The 22800-nt window shown below is 37.8% G+C and overlaps 1 protein-coding gene across 3 annotated transcripts in view; it reads right to left on the bottom strand.

Moving 5' to 3' along the window:
- Positions 1–21583, bottom strand: part of spats2 (spermatogenesis associated serine rich 2) — a 29164-nt gene extending 7581 nt beyond the window's left edge. For 2 of the 3 annotated variants that reach the window (XM_062053380.1, XM_062053378.1), the window contains exons 1-12: positions 21454–21556; positions 15538–15807; positions 14379–14458; positions 13666–13774; positions 13177–13226; positions 12433–12655; positions 12171–12341; positions 9380–9515; positions 5290–5348; positions 3186–3295; positions 3008–3110; positions 2795–2931 (exon numbers count right to left, since the gene is read on the bottom strand). In XM_062053380.1, the coding sequence (XP_061909364.1) occupies positions 2795–2931; positions 3008–3110; positions 3186–3295; positions 5290–5348; positions 9380–9515; positions 12171–12341; positions 12433–12655; positions 13177–13226; positions 13666–13774; positions 14379–14458; positions 15538–15559 (1200 nt within the window). In that variant the 5' untranslated portion in view covers positions 15560–15807; positions 21454–21556. Of the gene's footprint in view, positions 1–2794; positions 2932–3007; positions 3111–3185; positions 3296–5289; positions 5349–9379; positions 9516–12170; positions 12342–12432; positions 12656–13176; positions 13227–13665; positions 13775–14378; positions 14459–15537; positions 15808–21453 lie in introns of all 3 variants that reach the window. The other variant, XM_062053379.1, reaches the window with a different exon arrangement.
- Between the last annotated feature and the right edge of the window lie 1217 nt (positions 21584–22800).

The following is a 22800-nucleotide window of genomic DNA, read 5'->3' on the forward strand; positions in this document are numbered from 1 at the left end:
ACTAGTGTTAAACTAATGTATGTCTCACATGGCTGTCTTTCTTTTGTGTGTTAGCTTGAAAAATGACAAATATGCTGTTCTGGCTTGTCAAGTTGTGCAATTAATATCTGAACAGTGTGGCGAGGACATCACAAAGTACACTGTTCAGGTATCTTGCTTATTATATTGGCGGGTAAAATGGCGGCATCATGGTGTACTACAAAAGTGGTTTGTTTTTAAGTATTTTTCAGACATGTGGACGTGATGTAAGCGACCGTGCTTCTGCTCTACCGTCTTTTATAGTACCGGTAACAGTAATTCAGTACAGTATAAGTCACTTCGAAATATTAGCTTTGGCCTACTTACTCTTGCGTAGACAGCCCGATGGTTAGTCTGCAGATGGCGCTTCAAGTTGGTTGTATTTTTACCGGAGAAAATGGATCCATGGGATTTACAAGTTGTTTTGTTGTCTACGGCGGCAAAGGTTAAGTGCGTCCATATGTCTTTTCTCTTTCTTCCCAGTGTAGAAGACATAGAATTGATGTCTTGTATTGCCTCTTGTTTTCCGGGTGAAAAATCAAAACGGTGTCCATTTTAAAGACACTAGTTGTGACTGGATACCGTTTGTGCTTTTCCACCCACCACTCTCACACACAGACAAAATTAAATATGATTAGATTTCATCTCTGTCAATATTTTCGTCTCGTTTTTATTCGTTGACTAAATTGTCAATTAATTTCGTCATTGTTTTAGTCAACGTGCTTTTGTAGTAAACAACATTAACACTGTCCATGTTTAAAGCGTCATCTTTATCGATAGTTTTGGAGCCCAAAGACCTCATTATTGCGCTTCACGCACCGCACCCTCTTTATTAAGCAGTAGAATTCCCATTTTTGCCAGTTTTCCTCTACTCGCCGTTTCTCCTCGTACGATCTGCTGAGTGTGTGCTTGCTGACAAACTCAACATGTTCCTCCGCTCTGTACGTCACTGCCACACAGCAGCATGTGGATGAAAAACAGTTCTGGTATTTTTCAAAGGCAGTATAGTACAGGTTTAAATTAATTAGTACCGCTGTACTTGATTAGTACCGGTATACCGTACAACGCTATTATACATAAATGATAATAGAACCATTTCAAATTGGGTTGAAAAAGGCTCCTAACATATGATGTTTGTAAACAATAACAAAAACAATTTTGTGATAATTAAAAATATCAATCTAATCTCTGTAGTATTGACCATATACCGATGCTATATTTGGTGTAGTTACAGTTATGTATTTGTATCGATCTGCCCACCTTTCTTTACATTCAAGACTATAGTGTGCAGTGTAGCATGTTTAGCCATTCCTCTTCCTTATAGTCCTCCAGTGATGAAGACACTTGTAAGGAAATGTCATTAATTTGCAGAGAATTAGTGATTTAGAAGCTGCTCTGTGGAGGCACGTTATAGTGAGGACACGTTCATTGGCTTGTTGCTGTCAAATGTGCGTGATACAGCTGAAAAGTCTCATCAACATGCATTTTCAAGATATAGTGATTGATTTAAAATTAGAGATCGGCCTATATTTGCCGTTTTGATGTATATCTGTATGGGCCTCTTCGGGTTTTTGTGTGTGTGTTTTTTCACAACAACAGAAGTACATCAGCAAATACACAATATACGCATATACCATGATTTCAAATAATGATTCACATGCACCAGCTCCTTTGCCCTGCTTGTGAAGAGTTGCCTTTCCCCCCCACCGCAGTGCTTACGTGGCTACACACATAATAAAGGTGTTTGTGAAACCCCCTGATGTTGTTTGGTGCTAAATGAACCACAACATTAGCGCTACAATAAATATTATGCCGCTACTGGTCCAACATGTCCTTAAAAAACACAAAAAAAATTAAAAAGCCTTGTCTAGCTGTTTACTGACAATTCATGTCTAAAAAACATTTACTGCAAATTAATATTGTCTCCAAATATCAGTTATCGGCCTCCTTGACTACTAATAGTCGGTATCGGTCCTGAAAAAACATATTGGTCGATCCCTAATTAAAAGTTCTGTGGCCACCCACTGTTTTATCATATATCGTAAATATCGCACAACACTAGGCGTTACCAAAAACATGTCAGCAAATAAACATTTTATTTGAATTCAATTTCAACTAATTATACATTTGTATTTGTACAATTACTTTATGCATACATGGTAATAATTTTATATTCCAAAATAATCTCTGGTGTTCCTGAGTACCACTAAATGGAGTAAACATACCTCCAGTAGCACGAAATCAATGACTTCATTGTGGTCGGGGTGTTTATTGACCACAAATAGGACGCGCTTGTTATTTGAAAGCAGGCAAAACATTGTGAAAGGCATAACATAATGAAAAAAGTTGATGCTAATAACGAATAAATACCCAAAGATTTGCCTTTTTATGAAACTATTTCATCAAAAATTACATGACGCCACGCTACCGAAATATTAAAAGATTATTAAGAACAATATTGGTTTGTTTTTTTTACTTGAAGGCTGCTGTTTAAGTGTATTTTTTTTAAAAACTAACAATGATAGCACGAGATAAATGAATCATTTTTAATCTGGATTTTATAGCTGCTGGATGCCACGCCTGCTACTTCAAATGCAGCTAGTGCCACCTTGTGGATGTAATAAAAAGCTAAATTAGGAGGTTACACAGAGCCACATTTTTGAATGCTAATGCTAATTTATTGATCTCTTTGCATTAGAAGAACAGGCACGTTAATTGAATAGATGCGCTAGTTGGAGCATTTACACTAAGTCAAAGTGTCTCAATGGGAGCTCACCTGCTTGGCCGGTGGGGGGCGGAATTCGCTGGGCGGGCTCTGAGTGGGAGGAGGACTTTCCACAGCACTGGGACTGGCCACAGAGGACGTGGAGCTGCAACGGGATCGATCAGAGTAACCTGTGTGGGGATGATACACTGGAAACAACACAAGGAGTCAGTGATTCATCACCTGATTTAGGATCAATAAAGAGGCAATACAGAGATCTTATACCCGATCCAAATTGGGAGATGCTCGTCTTCAGCGGCTCCAGATGGAAAGTAAACTTGACAGCTTTGCCGAGGTCCTCGTCATATTTGCGCTCGCTCACAAAGTGCTGCCAAAGACCAAACATAACGACAGTTATGATGTTCAGGTGTGAAAGAACACTCACAGTCACTGAGTGAAGCACCTTGATGTCAGCTCGCAGTTCAGTCAGCTGCTCCTCAGACATGGACGCCGACTGGTCTGTCAGTCTTCTGAGCTCCTCGGCTCTTTTCTGTCGGCCGTTTAAAATGAGGACTGCAACACAACACGGAAACAACATGGTTAAATAAGTAGATGCAGGTTTTCACGCTCTCTAACAGCAGTAAACATGTCTTCTTTGATTCTAATTTGAGTGCTTTAAAGCAAGGGTTGTTAAACTTTGACCTTGGGGCCCAACTTTTCCAAAATAGAGAGGCCCGGGACCCACTCAAATATTACCACTTAGTCATCTTACTCTTGATTTTAACCATTTTCAATAATCATATCTACCCTGCTTAACGTTTACAATCTTGTCAAATGATATGAAAGCATGTGTTAATCACAAAGATTATTATTTATTTAACAAATAAACCTGAGGCTTAGGTCAGGCTGATTAGAAAAATAAATTTTAACCAAACATAATACATGTGGCACTAAAAAAAAACTGATAAAAAATAAATTTACATATAATTACGTTGTGCTAAAATACATAAACTAAATTGGTAATGAATAGGTTTCTTAACTAAACGTCAATAAAATTAAGGTGCAAATGAAAATACAGCATCTACACTTCAGTCATAATTTTTGCGCTTAAGAAACTTCTCTACGACTTTAGCTCCAGACTTCTGTTTGTTTCGATGTTGTCAATACTGCGGAAAATTTTATTACAATAGAGTACACTTTTTCTTTTTGGCGGTCCCCTATGGCAGTGGTTCTCAACCTTTTTTCAGTGATGTACCCCCTGTGAATTTTTTTTTAATTCAAGTACCCCCTAATCAGAGCAAAGCATTTTTGGTTGAAAAAAAGAGATAAAGAAGTAAAATACAGCACTATGTCATCAGTTTCTGATTTATTAAATTGTATAACAGTGCAAAATATTGCTCATTTGTAGTGGTCTTTCTTGAACTATTTGGGAAAAAAAGATAGGTTTTTATTTATATTTATAAAGGATTTTTGAATTGTTGCTATTTTTAGAATATTTAAAAAAATATCACGTACCCCTTGGCATACCTTCAAGTACCCCCAGGGGTATGCGTACCCCCATTTGAGAACCACTGCCCTATGGGGCAATTCAATACAAACCAGTAGGTCAGAAAGATAGTTTATCTTCACTGTGCTGAGTCAGACAATTTCTACGTAATGCACAAAGGTGCATTGGCTTGGGAGAATAAACCAGTTTTTTTTTTTAACATATACATTTTATGAGTGTCGGTTTATTTTTCATTCACTAATTGCGGAAAGCCTCGGATGGTACCCCATGTAAGTAACTTTTTAATGGTCGGATTCAACTGACCTATTATCCCACTTTCTGATCTGTCTCTTAAAGTGACGCAGGTTTAGTCCAAAGTACAGCAGATATCTCTGGTAAAGAAAAGCTCAAATATCATCATGATGCAGTGAAATGTTCTCACATGAATCTCCTACAAGCTCAGTAAGCACACAAGAGCTACTCAACGAATCCAACTTGGCAAAAAGAAACATTTCAACCCCAACTCTTCTTTCCACTTGTCACACTACTAGACACAGTGAACGGCCTATTTTCAATGAAGCCGTCCTAAAAGTCCATATGAATTTGTCTAACAACTTTTGGAGGCTTAAGACCGGAAAGACAGTAGAAGCCCAAAGGGGAAAGTTTGGCAGAGTAGACTTGAGAAAAGCTGCTTTTTCTGTTTTCACTCAAGCACTCATCTTCCTTCACTCGCTTGCCCCTGCATCAAGTCGACACTGAGCCTCCCTCGACACCCGACACCATTCAATTTTTCCTGGAACACTCCACACTTACAGAACAGAGTGAGACAGAATGGCCTACTTGGGCAAATACGCAGCCTGTCATGACGCACGCACAGGTATGCTGTAGGTATAAGCAGGAACCCTTGAGGCACCACTCTGCATCGGAAAAAACAACTGGAACTTGCTCTTCCACAACAATCACTTTTACAAGCTTTCTGGAAATATTTTAGGCCAGACAGCCCCCCGCCCCCTCCTCTTCTTGAGGCATAAAGAACTGATCTTTCCCAGGTGGAGTGCGACATTTAAATGACAGTACTTACTGGCCTCTGCTTTCACTTTGTCCATTTCGGCAAACAGTGTCACTTCTCTGTCCATTAAGCTGCAAAAGAAGAGAGGACAGAGGACTTATTTATCTTTAATTAAATTACAAAGCAGAATTCCAGAAACATGAATCCAGACACAGCTGCGTGGGCACACACAGACAATGTGATCAGTTAAAAGGTTCTTTTGCAAATTAAAGTTGTTTGAAACCTGACTCTGAATTCATTTTGGGTCTTACAATACTTAGTTTTTTATGATAAGACAAGTTGCATTATATAGACAATTCATACACAAGGCAATTCAAAGTGCTTAACAGAAACAAAAAAATTACAAGAAGGCAAAAATACAAATTTTGAACAATGCCAAGGTTGAGGCATGTCTCCAGTCTTCTGAAAGATTATTCCAAAATTTTAAGAGCATAAAACTGAAACACAGTCCCACCATGTATTTTGTCCTGATGAGATGTTGAAAATAAGAAGGAAGGAAAGGGATACTTTGGAGGTGGATTACAAAAAAAACATTGCTTACATTGCTTCCTTGGCATTTTAAGATAACATTTATTAAATTACAACAGGAAATTTACAATTTTAAACCATGAATTGTTTGAAAAACATTTGAGTTGGCTTAACCTCTTAAATTTACAGTCATAATACCTGCAATTTAAGACCTATTTTAAATGGTATAAACAAGTTAAAACCAGTTATCAGGTATATTTAAATGCATCTTCACAGCAGCAAATAAATCCAACCTCATATAAATACACTATTACAAGTAGAAGTGGTCAGATTTGACATGTTTTTCATAATACCATTTTTTAACATCAGGCATCAGGATTTACGGGGCATTTTCACATTCAACACAAGTAAACACAGCCAGCCAGCCCTATAAACAAAAGTAGTCAATGACACACACAATATTAGCATTAGGGATGTGAATCTTACGACAGTTCATTCGATTCCGATTCTTGGGGTGACGATTCCTTTCAGAATCGATTCTTGATTTAAACCAATTGTTACATTATATTATTTAGCATATCCAGAGACTGAACTCGTAACTGAAACTAACATAATGTATTCCTGGAGAGCAGCAAAACGCTCAAGCCTATTCTAGGGTTAAAATGTGTGCGCAGAGTACAAAAAATATGTGCATGTTTGCAGGTCTGTAGTAGTATTAGCACACAGGGCCTCCCTGCCCTAAACGCAGAACACGCGCTGTGCGTAGGGAACTCGCGATCCAGGAGGGGCCCTGTTTTGCTTGAAGAAGTGCATGTAAAATGTCACTTATTGAGTGACAGGGCGCTTCTTATGAAATTTTACAGCAAAGAAGTATTCCTAGCTGCTTCCCGCTTTGTTACTGATTAGAATGCAGTGGCAAATTTCCCCATTTCGTCTTTGTGGCACACTGCAATAGTGTTTGTTTTGCAAAGCAGTAAGCACAGAGTTCAAATCCCTGTTAAAGTTGTTGCTAGGTTGATACATTTCTGTTTTAATGATGTAAACATTTGTATTTTGCAGTAAAAAAAATGTTATATATAAATATATATATACACTACCGTTCAAAAGTTTGGGGTCACATTGAAATGTCCTTATTTTTCAATGAAGATAACTTTAAACTAGTCTTAACTTTAAAGAAATACACTCTATACATTGCTAATGTGGTAAATGACTATTCTAGCTGAAAATGTCTGGTTTTTGGTGCAATATCTACATAGGTGTATAGAGGCCCATTTCCAGCAACTATCACTCCAGTGTTCTAATGGTACAATGTGTTTGCTCATTGGCTCAGAAGGCTAATTGATGATTAGAAAACCCTTGTGCAATCATGTTCACACATCTGAAAACAGTTTAGCTCGTTACAGAAGCTACAAAACAGACCTTCCTTTGAGCAGATTGAGTTTCTGGAGCATCACATTTGTAGGGTCAATTAAACGCTCAAAATGGCCAGAAAAAGAGAACTTTCATCTGAAACGCGACAGTCTATTCTTGTTCTTAGAAATGAAGGCTATTCCACAAAATTGTTTGGGTGACCCCAAACTTTTGAACGGTAGTGTATATATATATATATATATATATATATATATATATATATATATATATATATATATATATATATATATATATATATATATATATATATATATATATATATATATATATATATATATATATATATATATATAAATATATATATATTTCAAAAAATGTGTTTAGGTATAAAACATGCATCTAATTAAATCCATGTTTGATTAAAAAAAAAAAGTATAAAAGCTGTTTCACATACCATATATTAAAAGCAAGAAATAAAACTCTAAAGGGGGGCTCAAAATAAAATATGATTCTGGTCAGGGCCACAATTTAGCCTGAAGGAGCCCTGGTAGAAAACATGCTGCGTATAATCAAGCACATAAAATGTTATTAGTAGGGATGTAACAATAAACGGTAATAATGATGCATGGTTAGTATTACCGTTTTAAATTAAAAGGATCAACAAAAGAGATTGATAACTGCACTTTAACCGAGTGGCGTCAGCTCGCTAGCTTAAATGCTAACATGAAAACAGAAGACATTAGTGTCTTTCCCCTACAAAAAAAGAACATACCCCAATCTAAACTTATATGAACACATTGCTGTTTGAGCAAGTAAGATATTCAATTGTGCACGTTGAACTCAAAAGCAGTGCTTTCTTACTATCTCTCATCTCAAAATGATCGTTATTTTTTCTAAGAAAAAAAGACTAAGGTGTTTTTATGGTGCATTCAAGGACCGCTGAAAAGAGTATGATATCACAACACCCGCTAGAAATAATAAATAATATTCCATTTTATTTGTTACACATTCTTCATTTAAATAAATATTAGCCATTAAAGCAGATAAAATACTAACGCTAAAACATTATCTCAAGAAACACAAACATGCAAAATAGTAGGTTTTGTAACAGACATTTTTTCTTCTAAATAATAAATATATGATGATAACCATAATAATTTTGGTCACGATAACCATAATATAAAATGTTCATATTGTTACATCCCTAGTTATTAGACAAAAGAAAACATTACATTTCAGGGGATTAAATAAATCACATCCAATCTTTTTCTGTACAGGCCCACAGCTGGAGCCTATCCCAGCTGACTTTGGGCGAAAGGCTGGGCATGTAAACAAACTATTCACACTGTCGCTGAGTGGGGACTGAACCCACAATGCATGCATGAAAGTCAGGCGAGTGGAGCACTCTGACCTGGATTAAAAACGGATTGACAAAATAATAAATGTCATAATATTTGCCTCTCTCTAGTTCAATATTTAAACAACTGGTAATGTCGCAGCCTACACCTTTATTTGGTGCTCTTTGTCAAACCGATGGGACTCAAAGTTTCAACATCCTTCCACAAGATTAAAAACAGTTGTTGGTTCGCAAAAAGCTAATGGATACTAGCTTTGAGAGTCCCATTAAGTTAACACATTTAACAAAAACAGGAAGTTGAAACTTGCCAAAAAAAACAAAGCAGCACTAAACTTGTAAGAACCTAGACTTTCAAGTTTCATGGCCACATTTTGTAACACTGTCAAGTCAAGTCATACTTTATTCATATAGCACATCTATATTGCTGCACAGGGCGCATACTGCAATAAAAGCAGTAAAACGGTGAATATACAATAAACAGTAATAAAATGACAACACATTTGAGTTCAAACTGTTGAGGTAAACAAGATTAAACTGGACAAACAATGGACAAAAAAATACTTCAACACTTACTTCACAGCAATTTACGTGAATATTTTTCTCTTATTACGCGGTAGCCTCCCTTCTATGAAACAATGCTAGCTGAAATAAGTTTACAGGTGTGCGCTGACAACTCTATATGCCCACAATGCATACGATGACAGTCATTTTGGGTAACCCTAAATTGCACAAATGTTAAAATGTGAAGATACCAATGTATCAATGTCTTGAAAGATATTTGGAAAGGTAGGAAATAGGGTTTTGAACGGCGGATTTTACACACAACCATTGTCATCATGTGGTTTACATTCCCCTTTGTTTAGTTTTTGAACCATGAATTATTGAATTGTTTTCAAATGTACACACCTGCCCTGAAGCTCAGCAAAGGCCTGCTTCATTGTTTTGACAGAGGACTCCATCTCCTCCTTCACCACCATCCTGTAGCGAGTCAGTGAGGCAGTGCATCGCTGCAGGTCCTTCACAGAGCGGTCAATGTTGGGCGCTAAGAGGAAACAAAGGGAACATCATTAAACACTAATACAAATGGTTTAAGGGAACATTATTTTTTCCTACGTGAAGCAGGATTCCTCATTATCTGGCCTCTGTTTGTGACGTAACCAAATAATTTTTGACAACAAAACAGCTGAAGTAATTTGGGGGCCTCCACATAAAAACAACATGATCATTAACCATGCTGTTAGAAACTACCACGCAAGCTGCACATTTAAGCTTCGCAAGTCCGAATGAGTATCACTGATCCCAACGTTTTTACAGCAATTCATTGAAAGTCAGGAACATTAAACAACGTTTAATAAAGTGTTAGCCATTTTTTGGAGATCATTATTTTGTTATTGCAGTCAGAGTGGATGTGACGCGTAGCGCTATTACTGTGAGAACCTCAAGTGTGTGACTGGTGGGAAAAAGACAAGAGCTTGAAAGTTGACGGTGGCCATGTTTGAACAGGACAAGACTGTTGACTTAAAAAAAAAAGGCCTTTTCTAGTTTCTACCTGCCGAGCTTTCACTAGATCTTACCAGAACCTCGATTACAATAGCTTACCATTTAGAGCACTTTATACTCAAACTTCATAAATAAAAATGAAAGACTTACAGACAACCAATACAGATACAGAGCCAACATTTCAACGTCAATGGCATTAATCGAAATAAGTAATCAACAATGCAATAAATTGCAAAAAATGCGCTGCTACAGTGTTTATGGATTTAAAAAAATAATTTGACACAATCAATCACAATATCTTAATAAATTAGAACGGTATGGAATCAGAGGGTTGGTCTTGAACTGGGTAAGAAGCTACCTAACCAACAAGAAGCAATACGTGAAGATAGGAGAACAAACGTCTACAGAACTAAACATAAATTTTGTGGCATACCTCAAGGATCAATACTGGGACCACAATTGTTCAATCTTAAACGACATTTGTAAAGTTACAAAGGACTTAAAGTGAGTACTGTTTGCAGATGACACAACTTTGTTTTGTTTAGGAGAGAACACAGAAGCTAATACAAACAATAACAGAAGAAATAAATTAAAAAGATGGTTTGACAAAAACAAGACAATCTTTGAATCCCTGTAAAACTAAAATAATGCTAATCGGTAACAGTAGAAGGGAAAATCAAACAAATACAAATAGACAAAGTAGATATTGCGAGGCTTAAAAAAAATGGTTTGGTGTAATAATAGATGATAAAATAAACTGGAAATGTCATATAATAAAATATACAACAAAGTAGTAAGAAACATGTCAATACAAAGCTCCTGCACAAAATATGTTCTGGACCAAAATACAATCCATATTCTTTACTGTTTGCTAGTGTTATCATATCAGAAATATGGGGATATATATATTTATGTGGAATTGAATTATAGATTGGATTAAGCAAGTAAATCAAACAATGTACTAATATGACCGACTTCAAGAAAGTTTTCAAACTACAAGTGTTTACAAAGTACAAAGAATAATAATTATGATAAACATCTTGAACCTATACAAAAATAAAAAATAAAAAAATCAAATGTATCTCCTTGGTAAACCATAAATTACTTACCGGTAACTATTTTTGAGTAAATGATAAATGATAAATGGGTTGTACTTGTATAGCGCTTTTCTACCTTCAAGGTACTCAAAGCGCTTTGACAGTATTTCCACATTTACCCATTCACACACACATTCACACACTGATGGCGGGAGCTGCCATGCAAGGCGCTAACCAGCAGCCATCAGAGGCAAAGGGTGAAGTGTCTTGCCCAAGGACACAACGGACGTGACTAGGAAGGTAGAAGGTGGGAATTGAACCCCAGTAACCAGCAACACTCCGATTGCTGGCACAGCCACTCTACCAACTTCGCCACGCCGAACTTTAATTATTGTGTATATGTTTATATGTCTAATATTTACTTATGTATTTATTAATATTTGTTTACTTACTAATGGTATATTCATTTATTCATTCACTGTTCTGTTGCAGAGAAAGAAATTACATAAAAGAGCTATGATATGAAAAGGGGTAGGATTAAATCAGCTGTGCTTTTTCCTACTCCTTTTCGGATGTGCTGTAATGAAACTACTGGAAATATGTGATGCATTGCATTATATTTGTATTGTATTGCATGTTTGAAATAAACTGAAATTCAACAGAACTTGTGATGATAAGTGACACTCTCCACTTGCATGCTGCACGGACAGTAGTTATTGCTGTATTAAACATATGTTCGCTGTCAGTGACAGATAGGTTGACACCTTGGGTAGTTTTAATAAAAATGGTTTGTTTTGTTCTCGCCTTCTCGTTTCCTACGCTCCACTTGAATAACATCATCTTTATAAAAACCTTTCATAACGTAGTCAACAGGTTTGTTTTGGTTTGGAATCAAGTCTGTGCACGTGCAGTAAGTAGCATTGAATAGTCCATTGCATGAGAAGAGTCGAAGACCTTTCAAAAATGATCATGATTGATTAGGCATTTTAGTGTATTTTGAAGAGCACACATTAAGACAAAAAATAATCAAGAAGAAAGACGCAACTGCCTGTATTTGCCTAATGGTAAGCCTCCCCCTGGCTGCAGTTCCTGCCTAATACCCCAGCTGGCACCTGAAATATCTTCTATTAGCTTATGCGTGGAGAAAGATTTCTTATTACCAATCTTCTTGCCACCAGACGACCTTTGCTGACTTTGTTCATCGGGAAGTACATGAGATGAGTTTTGGCGATGTGAATCTTGGCGGTGCCGTGTTTTGTTGCCTTTATGTCCCTGGTGAGTACTTGGTCCCAGCTGAGAGGGGGGACTGTCTGCGTCTGCACCCGTGAGAGCTGCAGAGATGCACATGCTCTTTGAACTGGTGAGCTTTTATGGAATTAAAAAAACAACTAATATAAATGGAACAACAATATACACGTTTACCGGTGTTTTCAGACGTGATCGGTTCAGAGTCCAGCTCTGATGCATCCAAGGACGCAGAGTCCAAGTGTTCACTCAGGGAGTCAAGTGACTCTCCATCCACTGCTGATCCATTGTCATGGAAGCCATTGGTTTTGTCCTTACACTCCTCAAGTGGTGTGGCCTCCGATGGGCCAGGTTCTGTTGAGACCTCCTGCTGGGGCTTGGGCTTCTTTTTCTTATTTGGCTGGAGGTCAAGATATCAGTGTTAGAGTGCTCTGTTCTGTTTTTCTTTTTGTTACCTGCACCACACTAGCAGGAGGCGCAGGAGCGGAGCCCAAATTAAGATTTTACAACCAATTGAATCAAATGGTGCAAGAACAGTGTTTAACAACAAAATATGTTTTTTTTAAATTATTCAATTTAAGCAAAATTTAGTGCATCACAAACAACAGAGGCAAAGTTGTCAGTTTCAACAACCGGTAGTTTTTGGTCAAACGAAAAACAAGACATTACATATGGGAAGTTGAGCTACATCTACAAAGACCTCTACTACCGAACCGAAACAGAGCTTAGAAATATTTAGATGTTCCTACTCCATTAAAAAGAAATCAACAGTTTTCCCACAGCAATTTAAGATTTGTCAAATACCCACCCATAAGTCTTAGTGTCTTGTGTAAGTGCAATCAACTTTTTAATTCAGTTCTAATGCATTTTTTATACTGACACAAATATGAACAATGCAGCGGTACTGCATTTAATACCTACCTTCTTTTTGCCAGTGACATTCCACTCCTTAAGGATTTCCACTGCGCTACCTGCAAATATGTTAAGCAAACAATTACGCTGCACAGCAAGATTAAGCAGATTTTATACACAATGTCTCTGAATGACTGTTGTTTCTGTCAAGATGTTGACTATAAAAACAAAAAAAAGAGTCTGACGTATGAGGAGAACGTTTCAGTGCTAAACATAGACCAGGTATGTGTAAGAAACCTCCTTCATACTTATGAAGTATGCCATGTGGTTAAGTATTGCAATTATGCCGGAGAGCACGCCATAGCAGACTTACTTCCAACCATTCAATCACTTTGCTACGCTCAATAAATGTGGCAGCTGTCAAAGTTTGTTTACATTTCTGATGCCTTCAAGACATTACTACACTGAGGGTTTTATAGGAAATACTAGACAAATGAAAATTCTGTTTAGGGCCTCAATTTACGGATCAGCAATGGCCCCACCGAGATGTCCGCATACCTTCTAAGAATGCTTGAACCGCCTTGTCAACGCAGTTCTCAAAATGCTGCAACACCAGAACAATCTCAATGTTGCTTTTGTTGGGGACAACTGCCCGGACGGCGTTGATCTGCAACAAATAAAACGAGTTGTGTGCACACAAATCACAAGGTTCATCACAGGTTTCAAATCATAGGTTAGAAATGATGCATCTATTGACAGTTATGTTTTTTATTTTAAATAATACAAGTGTCATAGATTGGACTTGGACAGGTTTTATGTATATCTATTTATTTAGCACCATATCCGCACACATATTTTAAGGTTACAAGCACCCTCCATATACTAGCCATTTAAGAGAACCCTACTTGGGCAAGCACTAAAAGTGCTCCAAAGCCCATAAAAACATTACACGCCCCTCCACCTCTGAATAAAACACGACTTCTACTCTGTTAAGGTTTTGCAGTGCGTTTTAATTAAATTCCTTTTGAACGGCGATGCCAGTTCAAGACATTAAAAAGGAAGCGGACCATTCTTCAGTGTGTCTATAGATATTCTCATTCATCCAAGTCATTGTAATCTCAGTGCAGTCAATCGATTAGGTTTAGGCCTTGAGCCTAAATCAAACAGCACTTAAGGACCTAAAAAGTCCAATCTAATGGGTGCTGCTGTTGGTTAAAACAAATCCAAAAAGAATCCAAAAGGACTGTGAAATGTTGGCATTCCCGTCTTACCTTCTCCTTCATCCTTTCAGGTGGCTCTCCTTGGGACATGACCATCTTTGAGCGCGTGTCAAACACCACCCCTGACGCATCTACAATGAGCAGAGAACAACATCAAGCTCCAGAGTCTGTTCGGCATTTCCATTACATTTGCAAAACAAAACATGTTGTCTAAGTGCACAGAGATTATGTGAGCCACGGGTGTCCAAACCTTTCCCACTGAAGGACGCATTCAGGTTTGAGCAATGCAAAAAAGCCTGCGCACGCACGCACTCAATTGTCCCATTACTTTTGGTCCCTTGAAAAAGAGGCCGCTACGTATTAAAGAGCTGTATTTTCTAAACCCTTGCAGCAATTTGGATGTGAATACTCTCAAATTACAGCTGACAGTCTGCCCATATTGATTACGTTATATAAAGACAGCTAAAATAAAACTTGTGTCACTGTCCAAATATTACTGGGCCTAACTGTACATTCACACACACACACACACATATATGTACATACATACATACTGTACACATCTTTATACACAAACACATACATATACACTTGCACATATATCAATTTGCGCACTATTGACTAGTGATGCACTGACAATTCGGCTGCCCAAAAAAATACTTTAACCACCAAAACCGGTTGTTGTGATGATATATCCTGGCGGGCTGCGTCTTTTCCTGGGCACGCACACAAATGACATAGCTCGCCCATAGATGACATAGAAGTTGCATCTGGGTCGCATTTCGGTTTAGACTGCAGTTACATTTGAAAAGATCAGATTTCAATTGCATTCGGACTACCTCCTGATGTGGCCCAAATCTGACGCGGAAAATCCGATTTTAAGCACTTTTTAGACTCCCAAAAAATACCCAATCTGTGCCACTTGAGGGCAAAAAAATCATAAATGGTGTCCTGTGCAAACGTAGCCCTGAAAGCCATTTCCTTTAAAAATGTGAAAAAAACAAAAAACAAACATGACAGCTGAGAGTGAAAGGAAAGTCCAAAGTTAAAGCAATCACTTACTGATATGGTTGTTTTTTCTGGAACTGAACATAGGTTAATGTCACCCAGTGACCGTACACGTGTACAGCCAGATCACTTTAACTGTTACACTCAGACCTTTACATTTGTGAAACACTTAATTATTGCAAACCTCCAAGCACACACTCACCCTTTTGGTTCTTCTTTGCCATGTTGTCAGCTGCAGGTTCACACAGGCGTAGCCACAAAATGATTAGATGGCAACTTCCTCGAGACTGAGACAACTTCTTAGATGTGTTTGAGCTGCGGTTTCAGTGCAGAAGCCACAGCTTGGAGAAAAAGGTGGTCCTCTTTCTCAAAAGGTTTTGTTGTGACAGAGAAAGTTATAGCGAAGCTCCACACCAGGAGGTTGGGATTCTCTTCCTGGTGCTCCACACAAATCTGTGCAGGGAAGAAGCACCTAGGAAATAAGTTAACTGTAATTTTATGAGTAATACAGATGGATACATGCCAAATTCCTGCGTTCGGATTTAAAGACAAGAAAAAGATGCCATTGAACTGTTGCTTCTTGTCCTGGAAAAAATATACATTTAATATTGTCCTTATTACTTATCTAGTCAGCCTTGGATAGGGCACATGACGTTTGTTATTACAAGCATTATTACAAGACAGATGTCATGCGTCACTTGGAATAATCTCTCTGTCAACTGAGTAAAGAGACGTCGTGTGTCACACCTGTGGAACGCTTTTAGGGCTGGAACATTATGGCCGTTCAACTTTGGATTGTTTTAAATGTATCCAAACAAATGTGGCAAGCCTATTAAAATAAAAGGGTTTTTATTAATTTCGGTTTTAAACCAAGATGTACAATTACATAAAAGAATGGAAGGGAAACTTTAATTGAATATATTGCAAACTAAATGTATGATGTATTTTCCAAACATAATTAACGGTATTATGTGTGCTGGCTCTAACCTTTTTGTGGTCCTCAACAAGATTTTGTTTTTGCAACAAGATAGAAAGACAATGGTCTGAAATTTAACAAAACTGTTAAACTGGACCTATGATGATTTTCCTCTTCACTTATTTAAAAATGTTGTTACAATGTTGGATACTGGTGTTAAACAATACTAAAGGGTCAAATCATAAGGTTCATGCATTGGGCGTGAGCTTGCACACAGTTTTGGATGCCTCTGAGCGCTGTTTTTGGAGGCTTTTTTTTAACAGTGGGCCATTTGTAATTTCACAGGTTGACGAATGTACATACTTGGGCATCCTCATACATACTGTGTCGGCCGTGACGGCCTCATCCCCTCTATGCTCAGCTAAGACTGCTGCCTGAAGTTTCACTACTTCTTGTCCAATGCCCCCAGCACCTGCTCTGATGTCCATCCATTTTCTACCGCTTATTCCCTTTTGGGGTTGTGGGGGGCGCTGGAGCCTATCTCAACTACAATCGGGCGGAAGGCGGTGTACACCCTGGACAAGTCACCACCTCATCGCAGGACCTGCTCTGATGTCCATAAAATAATTACTTCAATGTTTATTTGTCCACGGGACTGTTTTGTCAAGAAGGGCCCCTATTAGGGTTGTCCCGATACCAATAATTTAGTACCGGTACTAAAATGTATATCGATACTTTTCCAAATAAAAGGAACTACGAAAAATGTCAATATTGGCTTTATTTTAACCAAATATCTTACACTACATTAAACACTCACAGTCAAAGAACAATTTTACAAGGTTAAATAAAATAAAATAAAATAAATTAAAAGACATTGAAACGGCATCGACCCTGAAGAGAACGTCTTCCCTGTGGTCCTCGACTACCGTCTGCACCGGACCAAACAGCAGGACAGGTGTAACGACTACATTATTACCTGTCATTTTTTATAATTCCTTGTACAGATCTGAATGCTTATTGTTTACCTAAGTTTGAAGCACATGTGGTAATACTAATCGCCACATTTGGTGAGGCTTGTTTTAAAGCAGCTGTTGTGAGTAGCATATGTGTGTGCGTGTGCTCCTTTAAAGAATGGCAGTATGTGGGGTGAGTGACATGAGTAAGTGAGTGGGCAAGTTAGGAGAGGTAGCGCTAGCATGTGCAGGAGTGTCAATAGCATGGTAGATGTCCGGTTGTCCATCCATTTTCTACCGCTTGTCCCTTTCGGGGTCGCGGGGGGTGCTGGTGCCTATCTCAGCTGCATTCGGGCAGAGGCGGGGTACACCCTGGACAAGTCGCCACCTCATCGTGGGGCGATGTCCGATTGTGCCCTGTGGAAATTATAAATAAAGTGACCAAGTTGTAACTAATCGATGGCCTCGTCATTTTGACCAAAGAGCGCAGCCTTACGGACCCGTTGTGAAGTGAAAGGTCTCCCCTGCTCTCCTCGACAAGCAGGAAAGCTGTAAAACAGTACTTGCAACGCGGTGCCTCCCTGTTTACAGCGTCACCTTTATTGTTAGTTTTGAAGCCCAAATACCTCCATATTGCGCTTCACGCACCCTCTTTATTAACCAGTAGAACTGTAGGTTTTTGCTATTTTCCCTCTCCAAGATGTTATTACTTGTATGCACTTTGTGTGTGCGTTTTGACACACAACATCATGCGCCTCGGCTGTCATCACCGCCGCAAAGCGGCACTCAGATGAAAAAGCTGTACCGGTACTAGGGACGGTATAGCTCAGTTGGTAGAGCGGCCGTGCCAGCAACTTGAGGGTTGCAGGTTCGATCCCCGCTTCCGCCATCCTAGTCACTGCCGTTGTGTCCTTGGGCAAGACACTTTACCCACCTGCTCCCAGTGCCACCCACACTGGTTTAAATGTAACTTAGATATTGGGTTTCACAATCTAAAGCGCTTTGAGTCACTTGAGAAAAAGCGCTATATAAATGTAATTCACTTCACTTCACTACTATGGTGGTATAGCACCGATTTTAATTGATTAGTACCGCGATTCTTTATTAGTACCGGAATACCGTACAACCCTAGCCACTATGAAATTAGACTACTATTTCTAAAAACAGCTTTTTGAAATGCAGTTCTATATTGATCGGAGAGTGTGCAGGAGTACCTAATATTGTGACTGGTGAATCTATGCAAGTTTTTTTCCAACTGTGTCTAGGAAAATTTAAGTGTACATTTTCAAAAGATAAATTCTGACACTTTTCAAACGGGGGTGTGGGGAGCGTTTTATTTGCATCTATGGGAGCGCCTTTTCTCAAGACATGTTTGCATACAAACCCCCCCAAAAAACGTCTTATAATGTCACTGTGCAAAAATTTACACTAAAGCATTTCCAATACATATTATCTAGACCAGTAATTCTCAAACCTAGTGGTACGTGGGCTCCATCTAATAGTACACCAAATATTTTATTTAATATTGTAATGACGTGACTCGAGCCATTACCAAAGGTTTTTCAGCCTTCAAATGGAAGTCATTATAATCCAACTACTGCAGGTCGCAGTCGACCTCCAAAAATGACACAATCAGAATCGTCTTACTCTGTCATTTCTATCACCCAACATGCGTGGGAACTGAATGTTCTCCACATTCTCCGCTTACTTCTCCTCCCAGCCAATCAACACACAGAACACATTTAAACAATATTCATATTATTTTCAGTGGCATAAATATTAAATACACTTGTTAATAAATACAACCTCTGTGGCTTTTAATAATTACTTAGGCCTACTTTTCTATTGTATTGCAATGTTGGTCATTATGGTGGTACTCGGAGAGCCAAGTGTTTTCTGAGGTGTTACTTGGTGAAAAAAGTTTGAGAACCACTGGTGTAGACCACAAGGACGCATGTTGAATGTAGATTAGAATCATCACGGGTCCCCTTCAACATGTTCTACTTTTAAATCGCCCTTGGAACAGGGAAAGAAAAACAAACTGCACACTCACCCACCTGGGACCCTTTTTGACCCAACCGACACCCATTCCATAACAAATGTTTCTATATTTAATATATCGACTTAAATGGCTTTCCGAAGTAAGTACATTTTATTCATAAATCACTTTTCACAGATAAAATCACAAAGCGCTGTACAAAACATAGGTAAAGTAAAACAACAATTCAAATTAAAACAACAGGGTCAACATCATAAAAGGATACCAAGTGGATTAAAAATGATAGTTAAAAGGTGCATTAACTAAAAGCTTTACTGAAAAGAGAAGTTTTCAAATGTTTTTTAAAAAGTTTCAACACAGTCAAGATCACGGAGGGACTGGTGCAAATTGTTCCAGAGTCTGGGAGCTATAGCATGGAATGCCAGGCCTCCACGGGTTTTAAAACGAGTTTTCGAGATCTTCAGAAGACCATGGCCTGAAGACCGGAGGCTGCACCCTGAAGAGTAGGGGCATAGCAAGTCACTTATGTACTGAGGGGCCCCACCATGCAACTCACGGAATGTCAGGACTAAAATGTTAAACTCAATGCGGAATTTAACTGGAAGCCAATGAAGACTGGATATCTGGCAGCCGCATTTTGTACAATCTGAAGTCTCTTTAGCGTTGACTTTAGAAATATTTCTGAGATGATAAAAACAGTTTTTGGTCAGTTGACGACAGTGACCCTCCAAAGACATTGACTGATCGAACACAACCCCAAGGTTTCTGAGGCTGCTTTTAACAGATGCACCCAGAGCAACAAGGTAGTTATTGATCAGGGGGATCTTTTTTTACGGGGGAAATTATCAAAGTTTCCGTTTTGTTTGAATTTATCTGGAAGAAATTTGAGGACAACTAGTTTTTAATACAGGATACGCACTCCTTGAACTCGGATAAAAAGTGAAACTCTGAATCATTAAAAGGAGCATAACAGTTGAATATCAGCTGCATAGAAACTATAAGAAACATTTTTAAAACTACTGATCAACCTCCCAAGCGGCATCAGATACAACAAAAATAAAACAGACTCGAGAACAGAACCCTGGGCCACACCACATGACAGGTTGAAGGTGATCCCCCCCCACCCCACTCCCCAAGTTCAGTGATTGTGTCTCCCAAAAACCGCATATTGTGTTTATGCCAAGCTGACCCTGGGTTTTATTTAATTTGTTTAACAGCAGTAACGTGAGCCTTGGCTCCAATGACAAGCAGAAATAATGTACAAAGGTTTTTACCATTTCTGTGCCACAGAACACACAAAAACGATTCTCATCTTTAGGAGCAATGATTATGACACACTGCTGCAGCATTGCTCTTGTTTAAATCGCTGTTTCCCTTCTTTGACAGAATAGACATCGGTATCACTTATGAGCCGCTTCTCATGAAATTGAAACTTACACAGGTGCACACGCCTCTGGTGTTGTAAAAGCCTGGTTGTTCCCCACCTGTGCGGACATCAAACTAACCGGTGTACAAAGCACAAGTGTTTCTTGATCGAAGTGGGTTGCTGCTCGCTTGAGTCGCCAAGAGAGCCAGCAGGATTTATGTTGCCTAAGGATGCAAGTGGCCCTTTTAAGTGACGTACAGGTAAAGGGGCTGCTGATATTCCACTTGAATACAAGATGTAGCCATGTAACTAACGCCCGCAAGGCGAACATGAAGCATTGTTTATGTATCTTGGAAACGGAATCCATTGTCCATGTTACTAATCTGACGTCAGACAAGAGAATTGGCTAGGTGTGACAGATTTCATAGTCCTTTGCGAACACATTTTCTGCTACAATGTTTTACGTGCACCTCGCTCAACTGCGGCGACTAAAAAGACGCCAGTCAGTTGACATCCAGAAGGAAACCTCTCGTTGCGTTCATTTGATTGGTTCAACTCAGGATATAGCTTGCTAGCGTTAGCTAACACTATGTTAGCTTTACAATGCTTCGCGTTATAATGACCGCAATTATTAGTCTCTGGCGGCATATTTACAGCAAAGATTTGTAGTAGGAATAATTATCACGCTCTTCTTAATCATAAATGATCATTAGTATGCGGACATGGTTAGCTAAGTTGCAGCTAGCTTGCTTGCTTTTAATGTATATTTATGAAACTGATATTATCCATCCATTAAACGCTGTTTGAATACATTTATGTTTGTTAGTCGCTAAAACGTCAATTAGACCTTAATATATGCTATTACAAAAATAATGATTACGTACTTGATGTTGAAGGAGACAGGAATAATTTGTAACGAAGGACCGCAGCTCCAGAAGCCAGCCGTCTTCTGAGACGGGAGTGCAGTTTTTTCCTCTAAAATGCTCTTCCACGGTTGCCAGGTTGGATCCAAACACACCCCTTTACCAAATTTCCGAATCAGAGAGGAAATGCGCTGTTGTTGCTTTCTTGGGATGTCATGATACATTAAAACATATTGAATAAAATACATTTACCGAAAATACAAATGTAATTTTTAAAAAATATTTTCGATATTGCTGACATCGTATACAAAAAGACAAAAGCACTGGTTATAATGATTGAATGTGGAATGTCATAAGCTGTTTTTTCCTTTATAACAATCGATAATAACAACTCTAGGGTAAAAACATACATTATTCAACATTACCAAGGAATACGTTTTATACATTGAACGCTACCAATAAATTACTTAATCTACAATATATTCAAAATTACACAGGAATTGTTCTATTATTGAGTGAATGCAGTATTTGCTCTAGTTGTCCTTATTTAACGTGACAACTTATTCTAACGTATTTGTTGTCTGGTTATTTCTAAGAATTTGTATTTTATTTTATTCATACAGAACTTTTGTATTTAAAAAAAAAAATCTTTTTTCAAACATATATATTTATTCATGTCCCCTTAACACTGCACAAGGTATACACATTCCTAACCTATATCCCTTTTAATATTTTTTTCACCATTTCTTTTCAAACAGCACTTGGACATTCCATGACAAAATGTAAGCAACCAAATATGGAGTGAATGAGTAAAAGTCTAGCAGGATTGAATTGGATGCACTTCTTCCTACTCGTTTGGGACATGTTTAATTGTGCAAATGAACGCGCAATGTTTTTTTTCTTTTTTTCTTCTTATTAGGATTCTGTTTTTTTTTCCATTGTATTTTTATTGACATCCAGCATCAGACATTCCTATCCATTACATCATATTTACATACATCATATATCTGTCTTCCCTAAAAGTCAAAATATATTTTTTTGTTTACATCCCAACCATACCACCCCCCCCAAAAAAGAAAGAAACAGCAGGAAAACAAAATGGTATTTGCAAATACTTCAATTAAATAAAGAAAAAAGAAATAATAATACATTATTAATAATAATAATCAGAAATAAAATAAAAGAATACAAACAAAAAAATAAATAAATAAATAAAATAAAATAAATTAAAAATATATTAAAAAAAAATATATATTTATATATATATATATATATATATATATATATATATATATATATATATATATATATATATATATATATATATATATATATATATATATATATATACATATATATACATATACA

Source organism: Entelurus aequoreus, linkage group LG07, assembly GCF_033978785.1.
Source record: "Entelurus aequoreus isolate RoL-2023_Sb linkage group LG07, RoL_Eaeq_v1.1, whole genome shotgun sequence".
NCBI classification, from domain to species: Eukaryota; Metazoa; Chordata; class Actinopteri; order Syngnathiformes; family Syngnathidae; genus Entelurus; species Entelurus aequoreus.